This window comes from Hibiscus syriacus, unplaced genomic scaffold (genome assembly GCF_006381635.1).
Source record: "Hibiscus syriacus cultivar Baekdansim isolate YM2019G1 unplaced genomic scaffold, ASM638163v2 tig00110819_pilon, whole genome shotgun sequence".
Classification (NCBI taxonomy): domain Eukaryota; kingdom Viridiplantae; phylum Streptophyta; class Magnoliopsida; order Malvales; family Malvaceae; genus Hibiscus; species Hibiscus syriacus.
This window is the reverse complement of record NW_024062875.1, coordinates 63,343-78,750: the sequence shown is the minus strand read 5'-3', so window position 1 is coordinate 78,750 and position 15,408 is coordinate 63,343. Positions and strand designations below refer to the sequence as shown.

The 15,408-nt window shown below is 34.6% G+C and overlaps 2 protein-coding genes across 3 annotated transcripts; both read left to right on the top strand.

The window, feature by feature from the left end:
• Window positions 1-2,643, top strand: LOC120142249 (hydroxyproline O-arabinosyltransferase PLENTY-like). The gene is made up of 8 exons (XM_039157000.1): window positions 1-626; window positions 916-983; window positions 1,072-1,273; window positions 1,395-1,492; window positions 1,588-1,657; window positions 1,750-1,821; window positions 1,915-2,028; window positions 2,185-2,643. Exons 1-8 carry the CDS (start codon window positions 255-257, stop codon window positions 2,245-2,247), a joined length of 1,059 nt encoding a protein of 352 aa, XP_039012931.1. The 5' UTR covers window positions 1-254; the 3' UTR covers window positions 2,248-2,643.
• A 4,581-nt stretch (window positions 2,644-7,224) lies between these two features.
• Window positions 7,225-13,810, top strand: LOC120142212 (protein CLT1, chloroplastic-like). 2 transcript variants are annotated; one of them, XM_039156959.1, is made up of 10 exons: window positions 7,225-7,738; window positions 10,356-10,501; window positions 10,934-10,971; window positions 11,398-11,513; window positions 12,277-12,376; window positions 12,468-12,503; window positions 12,627-12,677; window positions 12,806-12,932; window positions 13,192-13,320; window positions 13,517-13,810. In XM_039156959.1, exons 1-10 carry the CDS (start codon window positions 7,299-7,301, stop codon window positions 13,681-13,683), a joined length of 1,350 nt encoding a protein of 449 aa, XP_039012890.1. In that variant the 5' UTR covers window positions 7,225-7,298; the 3' UTR covers window positions 13,684-13,810. The 2 variants fall into 2 exon arrangements, with proteins under 2 accessions (XP_039012890.1, XP_039012891.1); XM_039156960.1 differs by having other exon boundaries at window positions 13,195-13,320; window positions 13,517-13,809.
• Window positions 13,811-15,408: the final 1,598 nt, after the last annotated feature.

Below are 15,408 nucleotides of genomic sequence, written 5' to 3'. Positions count from 1 at the left end.
GCATTGACTCATGTCTTACTGCTTGCAATGGATTGGTGCAGATTCATTTTTATGGATTCCTGAGGGATTTATGATCAATTATTTGATATTTTGCCAGAAAGGGTATTCTTACTTGCTGCAATTCTATACTGTATAGCACGTTTAAAAGGAATTGTTTTTATTTTTCTCTCTCCAAATGTGGCTCTAGATCGTATAATTTGAATTAAGCTCTGTGACTGTGAGAAAAGCAGTATTTTTGTATTGTGTAGTGAAAGATGAGGCGCATTTCGCCGCTCTTTTTGGTAGTTCTAGTCCTGGGGTTTTTCTTTGCTACATATAATTTGTTGACTATGATAATACACTATAAGACATCTTCAGAAGAGTGGGACGATCCTTTACTAATGCCCAGGAATTTGAATGAATTTGGGGGTTCGAAGTCAAAGTACCATGTTGCGCTCACGGCAACTGATGCTCCTTATAGCCAATGGCAGTGTCGGATTATGTATTATTGGTATAAGAAGGTAAGAGATATGCCTGGATCAGAGATGGGAAAGTTCACTCGAATTTTGCATTCAGGGAAGCCTGACAGTTTGATGGAGGAGATTCCAACTTTTGTTGTTGATCCTCTTCCGGATGGTTTAGATCGGGTGAGTCTTTTGCTGTTTAGTATTTCAGTTCTTCATTTCCCCTTGTATTTTGTAACATGTAACTCAGTGAACAAGCAACCAGACTGATATATATATATAATCAAACCTAAAGATATAGATCAAGCTTATCCATGACGTGTCATTGCAAGTCGAAGATGTTCATATCGTTTTTCACTTGAATCATACTTCTACGGTGTATTATCCGCAGCATTACTGCAAGACATGAACTGAACTAAAAACATCTTGTTTTAGCTAAAATTTTCTTGTTTTGTCTCAATGCCATCTTCAGGGTTATGTTGTCTTGAATAGACCATGGGCTTTTGTACAATGGCTGGAAAAAGCAACAATTGACGAAGGGTGAGTTTTCGTTAACTAATAAAACCATCCATGGTGTATGCACTTCCTTTAATTTATCTGAAAAGTTACTGCATTATGACTGATGCAGATACATTCTAATGGCAGAACCTGACCATATATTCGTAAATCCTTTGCCTAACTTGGCTCATGGAAAAAATCCAGCAGGATTCCCTTTCTTTTACATTAAGCCATCTGATCACGAGACTATTATTAGAAAGTATTATCCTGAGGAGAAGGGTCCTCTGATGAACATTGATCCAATTGGCAATTCTCCAGTGATTATTAGAAAGGTAGCCCTTTAAGATCGCCATAGCTTGTGTGACGTGTTTGCTCTGAGCATAAATCGCCTTTCAATTTCTTTCGCATTAATATTTGTGCAAATTTAAATCACAATTTCTTGTTTCATAACAGTCTGAGTTGGAGAAAATTTCACCTACATGGATGAATATTTCATTAAGGATGAAAGATGATCCAGCAACCGATCAGGCATTTGGATGGGTGCTTGAAATGTCAGCAACATTTTTTGTTTTTTAAATTGTTTTAATTGTATTCTTTTTTGCTGATATGGCCTTTTGACACATGTGATCATTCCATTGGAATATAGGTATGCATATGCTGTGGCATCAGCACTACATGATGTTCGGCATATACTTCGTGAAGACTTCATGCTCCAGGTTTTATTATAATGCAATGAACCGTTTTTTTTGGCTCTCAATCAACTTTAGTTACAATTTGATATTCAACTCTGATCGCTGTTTGTTATCAGCCGCCGTGGGATGTGGAAATAGGGAAGAAGTTTATACTCCATTATACTTACGGATGTGACTACAATTTAAAGGTACAAGTACAACCATAAAAGAAACTCATAGCTGTTTACCGCTTTAAGATGAAATTTTGCTTACAATATCTTCACTCTGAGTTGGCATTACAGGGAGAATTAACATATGGAAAGATTGGAGAATGGCGTTTTGACAAGAGATCGCATCTTAGCGGGCCTCCTCCAAGGAATCTCTCTTTGCCCCCTCCAGGTGTTCCTGAAAGTGTGGTAAGTTCATCTGTTTGGGAGGCAATAGTTGTAATCAATGTCTCACTTATTGCAGGTTAATCAAACAGTCGTAATTTCTCGGCAAATTAGATAGTTTCTTGACATGCACTTTTTGAGCTGCAACTGTTTGAAATGTGGTCTTTGCAATATCTGCAGGTGAGACTTGTACAGATGGTGAATGAGGCTACGGCAAATATTCCCAATTGGGACACACTTTAAGTCGTGGCCGAGACATAATCATATTAGTCTGTGCTTCCATTCCAATGCTGATATCAATCTCCTTCCAACGAGTGTTATCAGCGCAAAATAGTGGTAGCTGAGACACCAGTATACATAGAGAAAAGGGCATGTTTACAAGTTAACGAGGGAAGTTTCCTTTTTTTACTCTTTTAGTAAACATGAAATGCATGTTTAATAAAAGAATGATGTCTATTTATCGATTTTTTCTCGTGAAGTTTTGTGACTGTAAACGGTACACCAAATGTTGGAGATGAAAATCTTTTTGCAATATTTCTATTGTTTAAGGCTAGACCTACATATGGAACAAGTATGGCAATGCTTGTCTACACACCTATTTGGTAGAGAAGAAATGCAGAAAATGTTCATTTTCTTTTAGCCATTGCCACTTTAGTAAACTTTTATGGATATATATCTGATCAAGCTGAAAAAAGATCTAATATTGACATATATTTATCATATAGTTATTGCATCTAAAAATAAGATTAGGTGAAAAGCATTTTTTTTCACATCAAGCATTGCATGACAGAACAGGCATCAATATGCGCACCAAATACAAACCAACAGACTCACCCTGCGAAAGCATTGTCTGATACGGAAGTACAGAATGGTTTAGAAGCATTAGTGTTACTAAGAAATGATGTAGGGTAAAATCACTAAGTGCTTATGCACAAACACAAAAGGAGAAAGTAATTGGAATAGATCCTACAAACAGAATCACCACGTGCATGCAAAAATCAAACAAAAGAGAGCAACTAGGAAATGACCCAAGTAAATTATTTCAGGGCACTCTCATCAACAAAATGCCGTTTAAAAAGAATTTTAATAACAATCATGATGAAATCCAAATCAAGAAGCAGAAAATGACAATCAAGCAAAGTTACCAGGCATGCTTGCATATCGATCTCACACAACATGACCTGTCCAGACTGATTGTTCTTGAAACTGCTCAGGCTGTGCGGTAAACTGCTGGTTTCCACTTTCCATTCATGAATTGACGATGCTGCAGCTTCTGTTCAAGTTGAAATTCTTTTATGCACAAGACTATTGTTTTCTGCTTTTCCATCTGGAACTGAACTGGTGGAACCTGTTTTCCAGGGAAAGGAAAGATTCAAGCCAATTTGCTGATGTTATTGACATACAGGGAATCTAATGAGATTCATAATTGACAGAACTATCAAGCCCAGAGCCTTTCATTGATGATGCCAACAGATATACAGCCAGGCAACTATAATCATCCATCAACGGGGTTACCAAATCTGAGGAAGAAACAGATTCACTCGATGGCTTTAGAGGAGAGGGCTAAACCCTGGTGGGGGAAGATGCCTAAGAGTGCTGTTAACTAGATTCTTCTGCATCCCAACTTGTGAAGCTGAGGTAGTTCTAGAAGCCAAAGCATCAGATGATACAGTAACATCAATTCCGGATGGGATCGCAGTTTCTGGCACTTTTGACTGATTGTAGTATATATATACGACCAGCACTGACACTGATGGGTTGTTGAACAGCAAATGAGCGAGCAGCAGGATGAGGAATAACAAATTAACAAACATTTGTCTGGGAACTCGAACCAAAATGAAACAAATGCTTGTCGGGAAGTAGAAGAGACAAAACACAGAAATATTAACCAAAAATAGTTGGCTCTTTCAAGCCTCCGTTGTAGTCTAGTTGTAGTTGGTTAGGATACTCGGCTCTCAACCGAGATAACCGGATTCAAGTGCCGGCAACGGGACACATGTTTTTAAACACAATTTTTTGATGAACAAGGTTTGCCAAATCACTTTGAACTTCAATATGTGGCGAGTCGAATTCCAGCGCTAGTTGCAGGACATATAGCTTGAGATTCCATCATCTCAATATCATCCCGTGCTCGTCTCTGACAATAACACCTATCGCTGGAAACTCGAAACTCATTAAACAAAAACCGCCACCATGAATGGTGATACAACCCTGAGAAGGCTTCCACTAATATTTTTTTTTACAAATACATGTGTTTTTTTAATTTATAGTTTTTATCATCAAACTAGTGGATCTAACTATAGTTCTTAATATTTTATTATATTTATCGTATCATGTTTAATATGATCGTCAATCAAAGCAATATATAACATAATCGATAAAACACAAAAGTTTATCGAAATTTAATCCTCACTGTAGACTGTTATTTGACTATTCAGTTGAAACGATACACAATATACATATTTTTCAATATAAACATAATAAAAAACAATATAATATATGGACTCACAATTTGACTACACTCACCTAATAGAAATTAGGTGGATTATCTTGAATTATACTCTCTCCGAAATAAAACAATATAATATACGGAGTAAAAAAACAAACAGTACAATACGGACTCAATATTTTAAAAAATGGGTAAAGTATACAAATAGTTCCTAAACTTTTAGGTATCTTGCATTTTGGTCACTCAACTTTTAAAACTTGCAATAAAATCGTTGAACTTTTAATTCGATTACATCCCGTTAGTTTTACGTGACATGGCAGTTAACACCGTTAATTTATTCTTCTTCTTCAACTTCTTCAGCATAAACCCATGACAATTAAAAAATATAGCATAAACCCATCGCATCGGGGTGAATCGTTTCGCTGCAGCATAGCAAAGTAAATCAAAGGACTCGATCTAAACGGCAGTCATGGAGACCGAAACTCTTCCTTCTGCCTCCGCCAAAGCTTCACACAAAAATCGATATCGTTTGATATTTGAACTCCCTATCAACTTCTTCAATTTGTGTCGTTTACTTTCTCATTCTTTAACTTCACCCTTCGAGCCCCTCTCAATTTCCGAAAATTCTTCTTCAGAATACCCTGATAGCATCTATGAAAAGGACGAAAAGAGCACCAAAACGAACTTGCAACACCTGCAAGGCTGAGTTTGACTTTCTCCATGACCAACGCTCCCACTTCAAATCCGACATTCATCGTTTCAATGTAAATTTTCCCATATGTTTCTTTTAAATTTGCTTTGTTTTTACTTCTCTGAAAAAGTTACATTTGAATTAAAGCAATGGTCCCCGTTTTATTTGAATTTAGGTAAAACTAAGCATTGCTGGTAAGGATACTGTAAAGCAGGAAGAGTTTAATGAGTTGACCATGGATTCTTACAAAGACTTCGAGGTTTCAAGTATTTCGGGATCTGAGGATGATGCTGATAAGGGATCTTATCCTCGCAATGATGCATAAAAGGGATTGATTGAAAATATCAGGAAGAAGTTGTTTATTCTTCTTCAAACTGGAGAGAGAGGGAGAGAGGGAGAGAGGGAGAGAGGGATTAAATTTGGAAATCTTTAATTTTAAATGAGTCTGAAAGTATTCCAAATGAGAATGATAAAGAAGTGTAGAATGATAATCCTGGGTGCTTGAGAGAAAATGAGGTGATTGAGAGGCTGAAAGCTTTGAGTCAAGAGCCCAAGGATAATGCAAGTTTTAGGATTGTGATGCTTTCAAGTGGTGGGTGAGGTGGCTCACATAGGAGGAAGAAGAATGTTGGGTGCTGAAGAAACTAAATGTTCAGCGACTGCATTATAAATTTTAAAAGTTTAGTGATCAAATGCAAGTGGTAAGTATAAATCTTACTAAAAACGAACTAAATATTCAACGGTTATATTATAAGTTATAAAAGTTGAATAATCAAAATACAAGTGTCCTAAAAATTCAAAGATATTTATATACTTTACCTTTAAAAAATATCAAATTATGATATATCAGTATTCTAAAACCTTAAAGGACTTTTTTTATCATACAAAGAAACACTTGAATCATCTAGTACTTCATCTTGTTCAATCAAATTTGTAAGAGAAAATGGGGCTACATCAAAAAGAACTTCCCTCACAAGTTGACCACGGCTCATTACTGTCATAGTATCAACAATTTGGTTATTTTCCCTTCAAATATGAGAGAGCTTCACCTCCCATGCTTGCTGCAAAAGAACACGAATTCCTTCCGTAATGGAATTCCCTTACGTAACCAGAAATTATAGATTAAACAGATTACAAAGCTTCAAACTATTCAATTCAACTTTGATCTTTCAAAAATAAAATAAAAAAAACTATTTTTAATTATCAATCTTTTATGACATCATCTAAAATTATTACTTAATTTAAATTGGTTTTACGATTTGGTAATAAAATCATCGTCTCACCCGTTTATATTGATTTCGCTTTGCAGATATATTGTTTTGCATTTCCACATCCCTCTGTTAAGGCATAAATACAAAATTGACCCTTAAATTGTTTAAAATGTATCATTTTGACTTTTAATTATTTATCTTGATTTATCGATCCCCGATTGATTTTGTTTTTATTGAATATGCATTAAACTAATAATGAATTTAACGTCAAAAGTAAATGAGTACAAAGTTATCAAATTAATTTTAATATTTGATGACGTTAAATAATAAATGTACTTTATTTCCTTTCACCGTTATCAGATTGAGAAAGTTAAAATCAAGCTTAAGCTTAAGCTAGATCGAATCCATCTATTTAATTATTATTTTATTATAATAAAAAACAAGTGATTAATTAAGCAAATAATTTAATAAGATAAAAGCAAGTGGAGCTAGAGATCAAATAAATAAATAAATATACACACATTCCAACCCCAACATGCATACATGTTGAATTATATATTATTTTCTTAATTCTTAAATTAAATAAAAAATTAAAATTATAAAAAAATCCTTAGTTGCCTAATTACATTATCTTAAAAAATTTGATGTATGTAAAGGTGAAATTAGTTTAATTTGATTTGATTTTCTAAAATTTAAAATATTTATTTTAGTTTGATTTGATTCTAAATTTTTTAAATTATAATTCCGACAATGATTTGTCATTTCCATAGCCGCTATAAAAGGTTTTACATAACAACATTTCCCCTTCTTTCTCTTTAGTATCTCTCTCTCGGCGGCAACAATAAATTAGAGCTTTCAGAAGCTCACCAAATTAATCTTTATCGTGTAGTAATATATTTTCCTTTCACATTTAATTTATTGTTTTACTTGAAAATCAGTCGACATGGCTTTGTATTTTCGGCGTTTAACGGCCGGTCCAACGATACCCGACGTTCCGGCTCAATGTCAGAAGTTTAAACCGACCGTCGAGGTTCCTGCCTTCCCTCTGCCGCCTTACAATGACAATTACCTGCCACTAGGAATCGCTCTGAGGTCGAGAAAGTATTGGAGAGTGGAGGCGGTAGGGCCGGTAGGAAGACCGGAGGGCGGAGATGGCGCGAAGAAGGCGGGAGTGGGACAAGGGCCAGGCGCGTGCTCGTATTCATTGGGGGATCGAAGGGTGGGAGATCGGACGACGGAGATAGAGAGGAATAGGAAGGTGGAGGTGGTGATTGCAGCGGGGGTGACGGTGGTGTTGGGAGTAGTGAATCGAGTGCTATATAAGCTGGCTTTGGTACCTCTCAAGCATTACCCATTTTTTCTGGCTCAGCTCGCCACATTCGGGTACCGAGAATACACACTTTTTATTTTTACTTTTTAAAGTTTTACTAACGTAAAAGCTTCTTCCGCTTAGAAATTTTAGGAAAAGATAAATTTAAAGTAAATTATATAAAATGTTATAAATTATACAAATTATTAGTATAAGAATTATGTAAAAATATTAATAATTTATAGACTAAAACATGTATTTAGTCACTTATTTATTTTTGAGATTATGTTTTAGCCACTCAATTTTATTTTAAAATTATACCTAACATTGTATTTTGATTTCGTTTTGATCATCTTTATTAAAAATAACCAAAACGCTATTATGTGTATGATTTAAAAAAATAATTAGGTGACTAAAATAAAATCATGAGAATATATGAGTGATTAAATATGTAGTTGACCCTAATCTATATAATCTAATAACTTTTTCGTTAAATTTACCTCTTTATATAAACTCCTTATCCGACTACATTTCTTCGTCGTTTCCATTGTGAAATTCCTAACTTATATTTACCCTTTTCTCGTGGCATGTAAAAGAACATTTATTTTCTTGCCTCTTTCTCCCCTGTTTTTTTTGTTCCTATTTGTTGGCCACACTGAAAATATCTCTGTTTAGCAAGTTATGAGAATAAGAAGAAAAAAACTGTCTTAGAAAATATGCTAGACTTTTTAGCACTACTTTTTTTTCAAGTTGTTTTGATTTATTATTAGTATCGTTGTTGTTGTGATTTACTTTATTCATATAGCAGCCTTAGGAAAAGAACCTTTCAATAATGACAGCTGAGGATATAACGAATATTCTATAGCCAAACTAGGCTGCTTTTGGCTTCTGCTCGGTGTGAGGTGGCCAAAAGCTATAATGGATTGTCATATAGTAAAGCGTGCCGTGCCCATATCAATGTTCCCGATTCATCTGCCCTTCAAAGTCCACGTTTTGCTTTGGTTATGACTTACTTTCCACCCCCCTAACTAAAAAGAGTCGTGATCCCATCAAAAGATATATGATAAAGAATCAAAAAGAAAAATTGATAAGTTAGTTTTAATATTAGTAAAATTTATAATTATTGAATTTATATACTAAAAAATTATTTGATAAATTAATAAAAAATAAGTATAGGATATAAATATTTTATTTAATCAAAGTGAATTTTTTAAATTGATTTCTTAACTTTAATTTTGTTAATATAATATATTATATTTTTTTGGATTAAAAGTTAAATATAATAATTTATTTTATAAAGAGTTATATATATATATATTTAAAAATAACTTAACTTTCTCAACATTAGTTGATAAGTGACTATATACCTACCCATTTTAGTGAATACTTTTTTGTTCAAGCTTTACTCTAAGTAAACAATTAATATAATTATGAAACACATTTGAAATATTACATGTTAGAATTTTTCAATGATTTAACAAACATAGTCTTAGTATAATATTTGATATTTTAGATATATGTGAGGAAATGGGACTTGGACATTGAAATGCTGAATAGAAAATCGTATAGTAAATTATTAATCATGATTAAACATCATAGTGTGAAGTTTTTGGTTGGATAAAAGAATACTGCTTGGGCTGCTTTACCAAGTTGTGTAATGAATTTTTCTTCTTTTATATTCACTAAATGCTCAAGGCATATTGTCAAATTATATAATCTATGATTCTTTTTCAGTTACATCATTAGTGACTTAAATGACTCTCTTGGTAAATCATTGAGATGTGGTCTTTTAATTATAACCACTTAAATTGATCAGGGAATATTCTTTTTAAGAGCAATGATGAACTTAGCTTTAGAATATATTATCACGTGTGGGGCGATAAAGGGTTGCATGATTGACCAGCAGCCTGCTTGTGCACGGCTTTGGTTTGTTCATAAGGATATGTTAGAGCGACTCTTACTACTTTTAGCTGGTTGTCTAAGCTTGAGAAGATATTGTGAAACTAATATGATTTATATTTATATGTGAATTTCATAAGACAACCTCTGACTTTTTAAGACTATTATTTGAGTATGAGTGTTAGGTATTCTTTTTGTGGCATCTTTTGTGCATTCTTCAAAGTTTTCTTATTCTTAGTCTTCTTATTTTGTGTAAATATTGAAGTTGATGGGACAAAAAAGAATCCACAAATTGAGAAGAACAAAATAGAATTTACAAGGAAATGATTAGGTCATTTTGATCTTTACAAGTGGTGGTCAAATGAAAAAAATCTATAGATGATAGATGGAATAATAATTAGTCAAAAACAAATAGTGAGGAGGGAATAAAAAAAAAGGTTGTGCAAGATCACTCTTTGGTTTCCATTATAGAAAATGGTTTAAGTAAATTATATGAAAAGCCTTATAGTTTGATGATTGTTAGAGACTGACTCTTTAAATTTTGAAGTTGTTGTTAAAACTTTAAGCCCTAGATAATTGACAATGTTAACGAATTGATTAAAGAGAAATGATTGTAGCTAATAGCTATAAACGTACATTTCTCAAAAGTTTCTTGTTTCTTATATGCTAAATGAATTAAAGCTGCTGCAATTTGATACCAGTTGATACCATTAACTCCATGCAAAAGTACTTCTTGGTTCGGAATTTTGTTCCAGTCAATACCTCTCTCACTCTTGATTTCTTGTATTCCAGGTATGTACTTGTATACTTTTCTATATTGTATCTCCGATATCATGCTGGTATAGTTACAGACGAGATGCTTTCCGTGCCAAAAGCTCCATTGCTTGCTGTTGGCCTTTTGGAGGCTCTTGCCGCTGCGACTGGAATGGCAGCTGGAGGTTAGCTCATACTTGGATGTCTTTGAATGTTTTCTCCTTCACACACTGATATTTTAGGACATCTTTGCGTCATGATTCTAAAGTAGGCCTCTATATAAAATCATTCACTATGGGAGGGTCATCTATTTTATTTTGTTTCTATTTGTTATTAGGTCTCTTTCCCTTTGGGATCTTTTTGCCTCTTGACGGCCTCTATATAAATGTTTCTGTTCCCTGCTTCTAGTCAGCAAATTTCAGTTTTTATTGAGTCTTCGCATATTTGTGAAATGCCTTTTGTTGAGTGGCTCTCAGGTTTTTGCCACCCTGTATGAATATCTTCTCATTTTGTGTTGAATTAAACATGAATTTATTGGAGGAAATGGAAGAGTATTATATTGAACTTATAGTTATTATTATATTATTTCTAATACATTTTTCTCAATCTTTGTTCAGCAATTCTATCTGGGGCTTCTATTCCAATTTTATCTCAGGCAAGAAACATTTTTTGCTATTGTTCGATGTTAAATATAACTGTCATAGTGTCTGTGTTAGGTCAATTTTTTTCCATTTTCTTTTTCAGTGTGTACTGGTGTCGCCAAAAGTTCTTGATTTGAAGGCTGATTCTACCTTTATGCCTTCATGGAAAAACAACGGAAGATAGAAAATGGAAAGCCTTTTGAGAGAAATAAATTTAAATAGTCTTAAAAGCAACCAGATATATTTATACATGTAAAAATGCAGAATGATTCTGCAGATTGCCTTTTCTATTTGGGTTGTGATGTAATTATAGTTATTTGATAAGTTTCTTATTACAGTTTTTTTATTTTGGTGATTGTTGTCAAGCCCATTAGAGATTGTGACAGCAACCATTCTAATGTATAAGCACTGAATAGCTACTTTGTCTATATCTTTAACAGACATCTCTTGTGTGGCAAATTTTCATGTCCATGATCTTTCTTGGGAGGAGATATAGAGTAAATCAACTACTTGGATGCTTTCTCGTAGCTGTTGGTGTAATTATAACCGTAGCAAGGTAACTTATGACTGTTTTGGGTTCTAATCTTCTATTGTTACATTTACGAATTTTGGTGGTGCAACTTCTAGATGACTTCCAAACGACCTGGTTTGTAGAGGGCTCTGAAACCGAGGGAGGGCCAAAAACTAGCAAATAGAATCTGATTTGTGTTCTCTAAACTTAACCTATGATATTGCTGTTTCTAGTGGATTTTTATGACAGTAAATCTCATTTAAAGTAGCTGCTCTTCTTGGTCTAGCTGCATGGAGAGAGATTTGTATAAAAACTTCAGCCTTCAAAGCCTCTGTAAGATGATTAGAATAATAAAACCATTTTAGAAGTGAAAACTGAGATACATAAACGTTCCCATTATCTTCTTGTATGGCCACCTTGCAAGTAGCATGTCTCTGTTTTAGCTTGCAGTCCAACCATTACAGCTTTGTAAATGACTTTCTCCTGTTATTGTCAATGTTGATTGCTTGCTTCCTCCATTCAGGCCAGATGAACTTGTCAATAGTCTTTCTTTTAGAATCTCTACTACATCAGTTTACTGTTATCTTCCATACAAATCTTCTAATTTTAAAGGCAAAGCTATATTGCACTTGCAGAATAATTTAGATTTAATTCAAATGATACAGAAATAATTTTATTAGTTTAAGTCATGGTGATTTGAGACACTGGAGCTACCTTTTTATAATGCGTAATGTAACAATTTCTGATAATGGTTGTTCCCATACCAGATATTGAGAATTTGGTTTATTGCCTGTGTTTACACCTGCAGTGGGTCCAGCAGTGGTTATTCATTGAAGGAAGCTAGCATATTTTGGAGTTTATTGATGATATTTTCGTTTTTATTGCAAGCAGCTGATACTGTTCTGAAGGTTGTTGCTTTTCTTATTGACATCTATCTAGTCATTCCCAAGTTCTAGTATAATGCATTCATCTAAAATGTGGTATTTTAATCATTTGCAGGAAGTAATCTTTTTGGATGCTGCAAAGCGATTAAAGGTACAATGTTTACTGTTGGAGAGTTTCTTATATCTCGTTGGTCAAATTGAGCATAGGAAATTGAGAGATATTTATTTGAGTTTCTTCATTGTATTAAAGATCATTTTGTCGTATTTGTTGCAGTGTGGTTCAGTAGATCTATTTGTTGTAAATTCCTATGGATCTGCATTTCAAGTAAGTACTGTGTACTGTATAGCTTTAGGTTAAGTGGAAATTTTTATTTGCAGTCTCCTCTTTAATGTTCCTTTTCTGTGGTGGGATCTTTCTTGTACGTTGATGTGGTTATACATTGTTTAGTGCAGGCACTGTTCATTTTCCTACTTCTACCCTTTTTATCAAAACTTTGGGGCATCCCATTTAGCCAGCTTCCAAACTATCTTAAAGATGGTGCAGCTTGCTTCTTGAACATCAGTGGCACTTTATCCAGTGGTAAGCCATAAATTAAGTCGCATATAGAAAATTTTACTAGATTCTTGCACTAGTAGAGGGCCTGGATAGCACTGAGGAGCTCAAATTAAGGATAGTGTTGCTCATTATGAAAGGGTGGAAGTTCTATTTGTTACGTATAGAGTTGTCTTGCTATTGAGAGTAACCATTCTGTTTTTACATAACTGCCCTATGCTGTGACTGGATTGTGTCTCGAATGGAGCGAGTGATTGATTTAGTTTCATTGAAATTTCGGTGGCTGTAGGATGTGATGGTGCACCACTACTTCCCTTGCTATTTGTTATTGTCAACATGGGTTTCAACATATCATTGCTACATCTTCTCAAAATCTCTTCTGGTGTGGTTTCTTCACTTGCATCCACTTTTTCTGGTATATCTTTGTATCCTTTTCAACATCCGGTTCAAGTAACTAATTTCATCTAAATATGTTCTTAACATGCATGCAAACACACATATATACATACTATGCCGATCATTTTTTGTAGTGTTTAAGTGGTAGAAGTTAATTTGATGAAATATGATTTTCCCAAGAGTACATAATCTGCTATCCGTTCATATAATTGCAGTGCCTATTTCAGTCTATGTGTTCACATTGCCGCTGCCGTATCTCGGTGTAGCGTCATCGCTTCCAACTGGTTTTGTAGCAGGAGCAATCATCCTGGTCTTGGGGTTGCTTATTTATGCCTGGTCACCGTCTGGTTCAACCACGGTGTTGCCCTCACCCTCTAGATAGAATGTGATAATTTACCCATCGTTTATCACCAATTGCCATTTCTTCAAGAACAAAATGAAATCAATAACATGGTATCATATTAAGTAAAAGCAGAGCAAGGGTGGCCCTGCAATTGAGTGCATTAGGGTAAGAGGAAATGTTGATCCTTTGTTCCAAAACGTCTGGTTCCTTAAGTGTGCATGCGATTCTTTTTATGTGTTCCCATTGAGAGTGTCTTCACAGATTGTTGAATAAAACATACGAAGGTTTTTGGTAATCAATCAAGTGACATATGTCGTAATGCTTGATTCCTTCTATTGCAAGTTCTTTAGTTAAATATTTCATGTCAACACACAATTCACCAGAATTGACAAATGAGTTGAATTGCTTGAATCTTAAATGAGATAATTTAAGAAGTTATAGTAGGTTCGTTTCGTTTATCTTAATGTGATGCATATGAGATGTAAGTTCCTAGGGTGATAGGCTGGAACAGCTTATGTAACTCTCGTTTTATGACATGCTATATTGGTTAGGACTTCATTGTATATATTATTACCTTTGATATCATCTAAAATGGGTTTTGGTCTAACAAATAAACGCGTCTTAACCCCATCAACATCTATTAATGGTTATTCTTCAAACTTATCGTCATTTGTCCCGTATGTGGCATCAACCCTAGAACTGGATGTTTCTATCCTGATGAAATAGGTTAGGGTTATAGCTATCACAAATGACGATTTTATTCTAACATTAAGACCAAACGCATCTGCACGAGAATATTTTCTCATAAAGATTACATTAATATTTGAGCTATAAGTCAAATTTGCGTTGATGTCATGTCAGAATTGACGTCAAAGGAGATAATATGTTAAACATTGTTGTAGACAATGCTTGAAGCAAGAAGAAATATCAGAAGAAATTATATTGATCTTGATTGATTTACATTTCACCTAAGCTTGCTTACTTATATTCAATTCTTAACAAACTTCAACAGACTAACAATTATTTTAAAAATCATTCCCTAACATACTTGCCACGTATACTAACAGCATTTACTACCTATAACCTTCACGCAATGCATGTGATGCATTACCATACGCACAACACACTCAGCTACCTCATGTATCTCAACATTCTCTCCGTTTCTTCTTCTCCCTTCCTTAACACAACAGAACATGCAATTTTTCTCGAAACTATTCAAATGTTGGCCTGGTCAGTGGCTTGGTTAGACCATCGACCACTTGAAACGCAGCAGGGACATAACTGACTCGAAGATGACCAGCTGCAATCTTCTCTCGGACAAAATGAACATCCAATTCAACATGCTTGGATCTAGCATGACATACTGGATTGACACTCAACGCAAAAGCACTTGTGTTGTCACACCAAATAACAGGTTCATCAGATAAGGTGAACCCAAGATCACAAAGCAACACAGCAAGCCAGATAACTTCTGCAGCTGAATCAGCAACGCTCCTGTACTCAGCCTCCATTATCGACTGCGAGACTGTCTTTTGTTTCTTAGAGTTCCACGCAACCAGACATCCTCCAAGAAAGACACAGTATCCCGTCATGGACCTACGATCACTTGCATCACCAGCCCAATCGACATCAGAAAAAGCTTTGAGATGTAATCTAGTATCACTGTTCGAAAATACCAATCCATAATTCAGTGATCCTGGCAAATAACGCATGATACGTTTGACTGCTACCAAATACACTTCTCGTGGGGACTGCATGTACTGA

What these genes read in the sequence shown, in the direction of transcription:
- LOC120142249 (XM_039157000.1), top strand. Translation starts at nt 255, where the DNA reads ATGAGGCGCATTTCGCCGCTCTTTTTGGTAGTTCTAGTCCTGGGGTTT. An exon ending in CTCCAGTGATTATTAGAAAG is followed by an intron (nt 1,274 to 1,394) that starts GTAGCCCTTTAA and finishes GTTTCATAACAG; the next exon opens with TCTGAGTTGGAGAAAATTTC. An exon ending in GTGAAGACTTCATGCTCCAG is followed by an intron (nt 1,658 to 1,749) that starts GTTTTATTATAA and finishes GTTTGTTATCAG; the next exon opens with CCGCCGTGGGATGTGGAAAT.
- LOC120142212 (XM_039156959.1), top strand. Translation starts at nt 7,299, where the DNA reads ATGGCTTTGTATTTTCGGCGTTTAACGGCCGGTCCAACGATACCCGAC. An exon ending in CAGTGGCACTTTATCCAGTG is followed by an intron (nt 12,933 to 13,191) that starts GTAAGCCATAAA and finishes TTTCGGTGGCTG; the next exon opens with TAGGATGTGATGGTGCACCA. An exon ending in ACTTGCATCCACTTTTTCTG is followed by an intron (nt 13,321 to 13,516) that starts GTATATCTTTGT and finishes ATATAATTGCAG; the next exon opens with TGCCTATTTCAGTCTATGTG.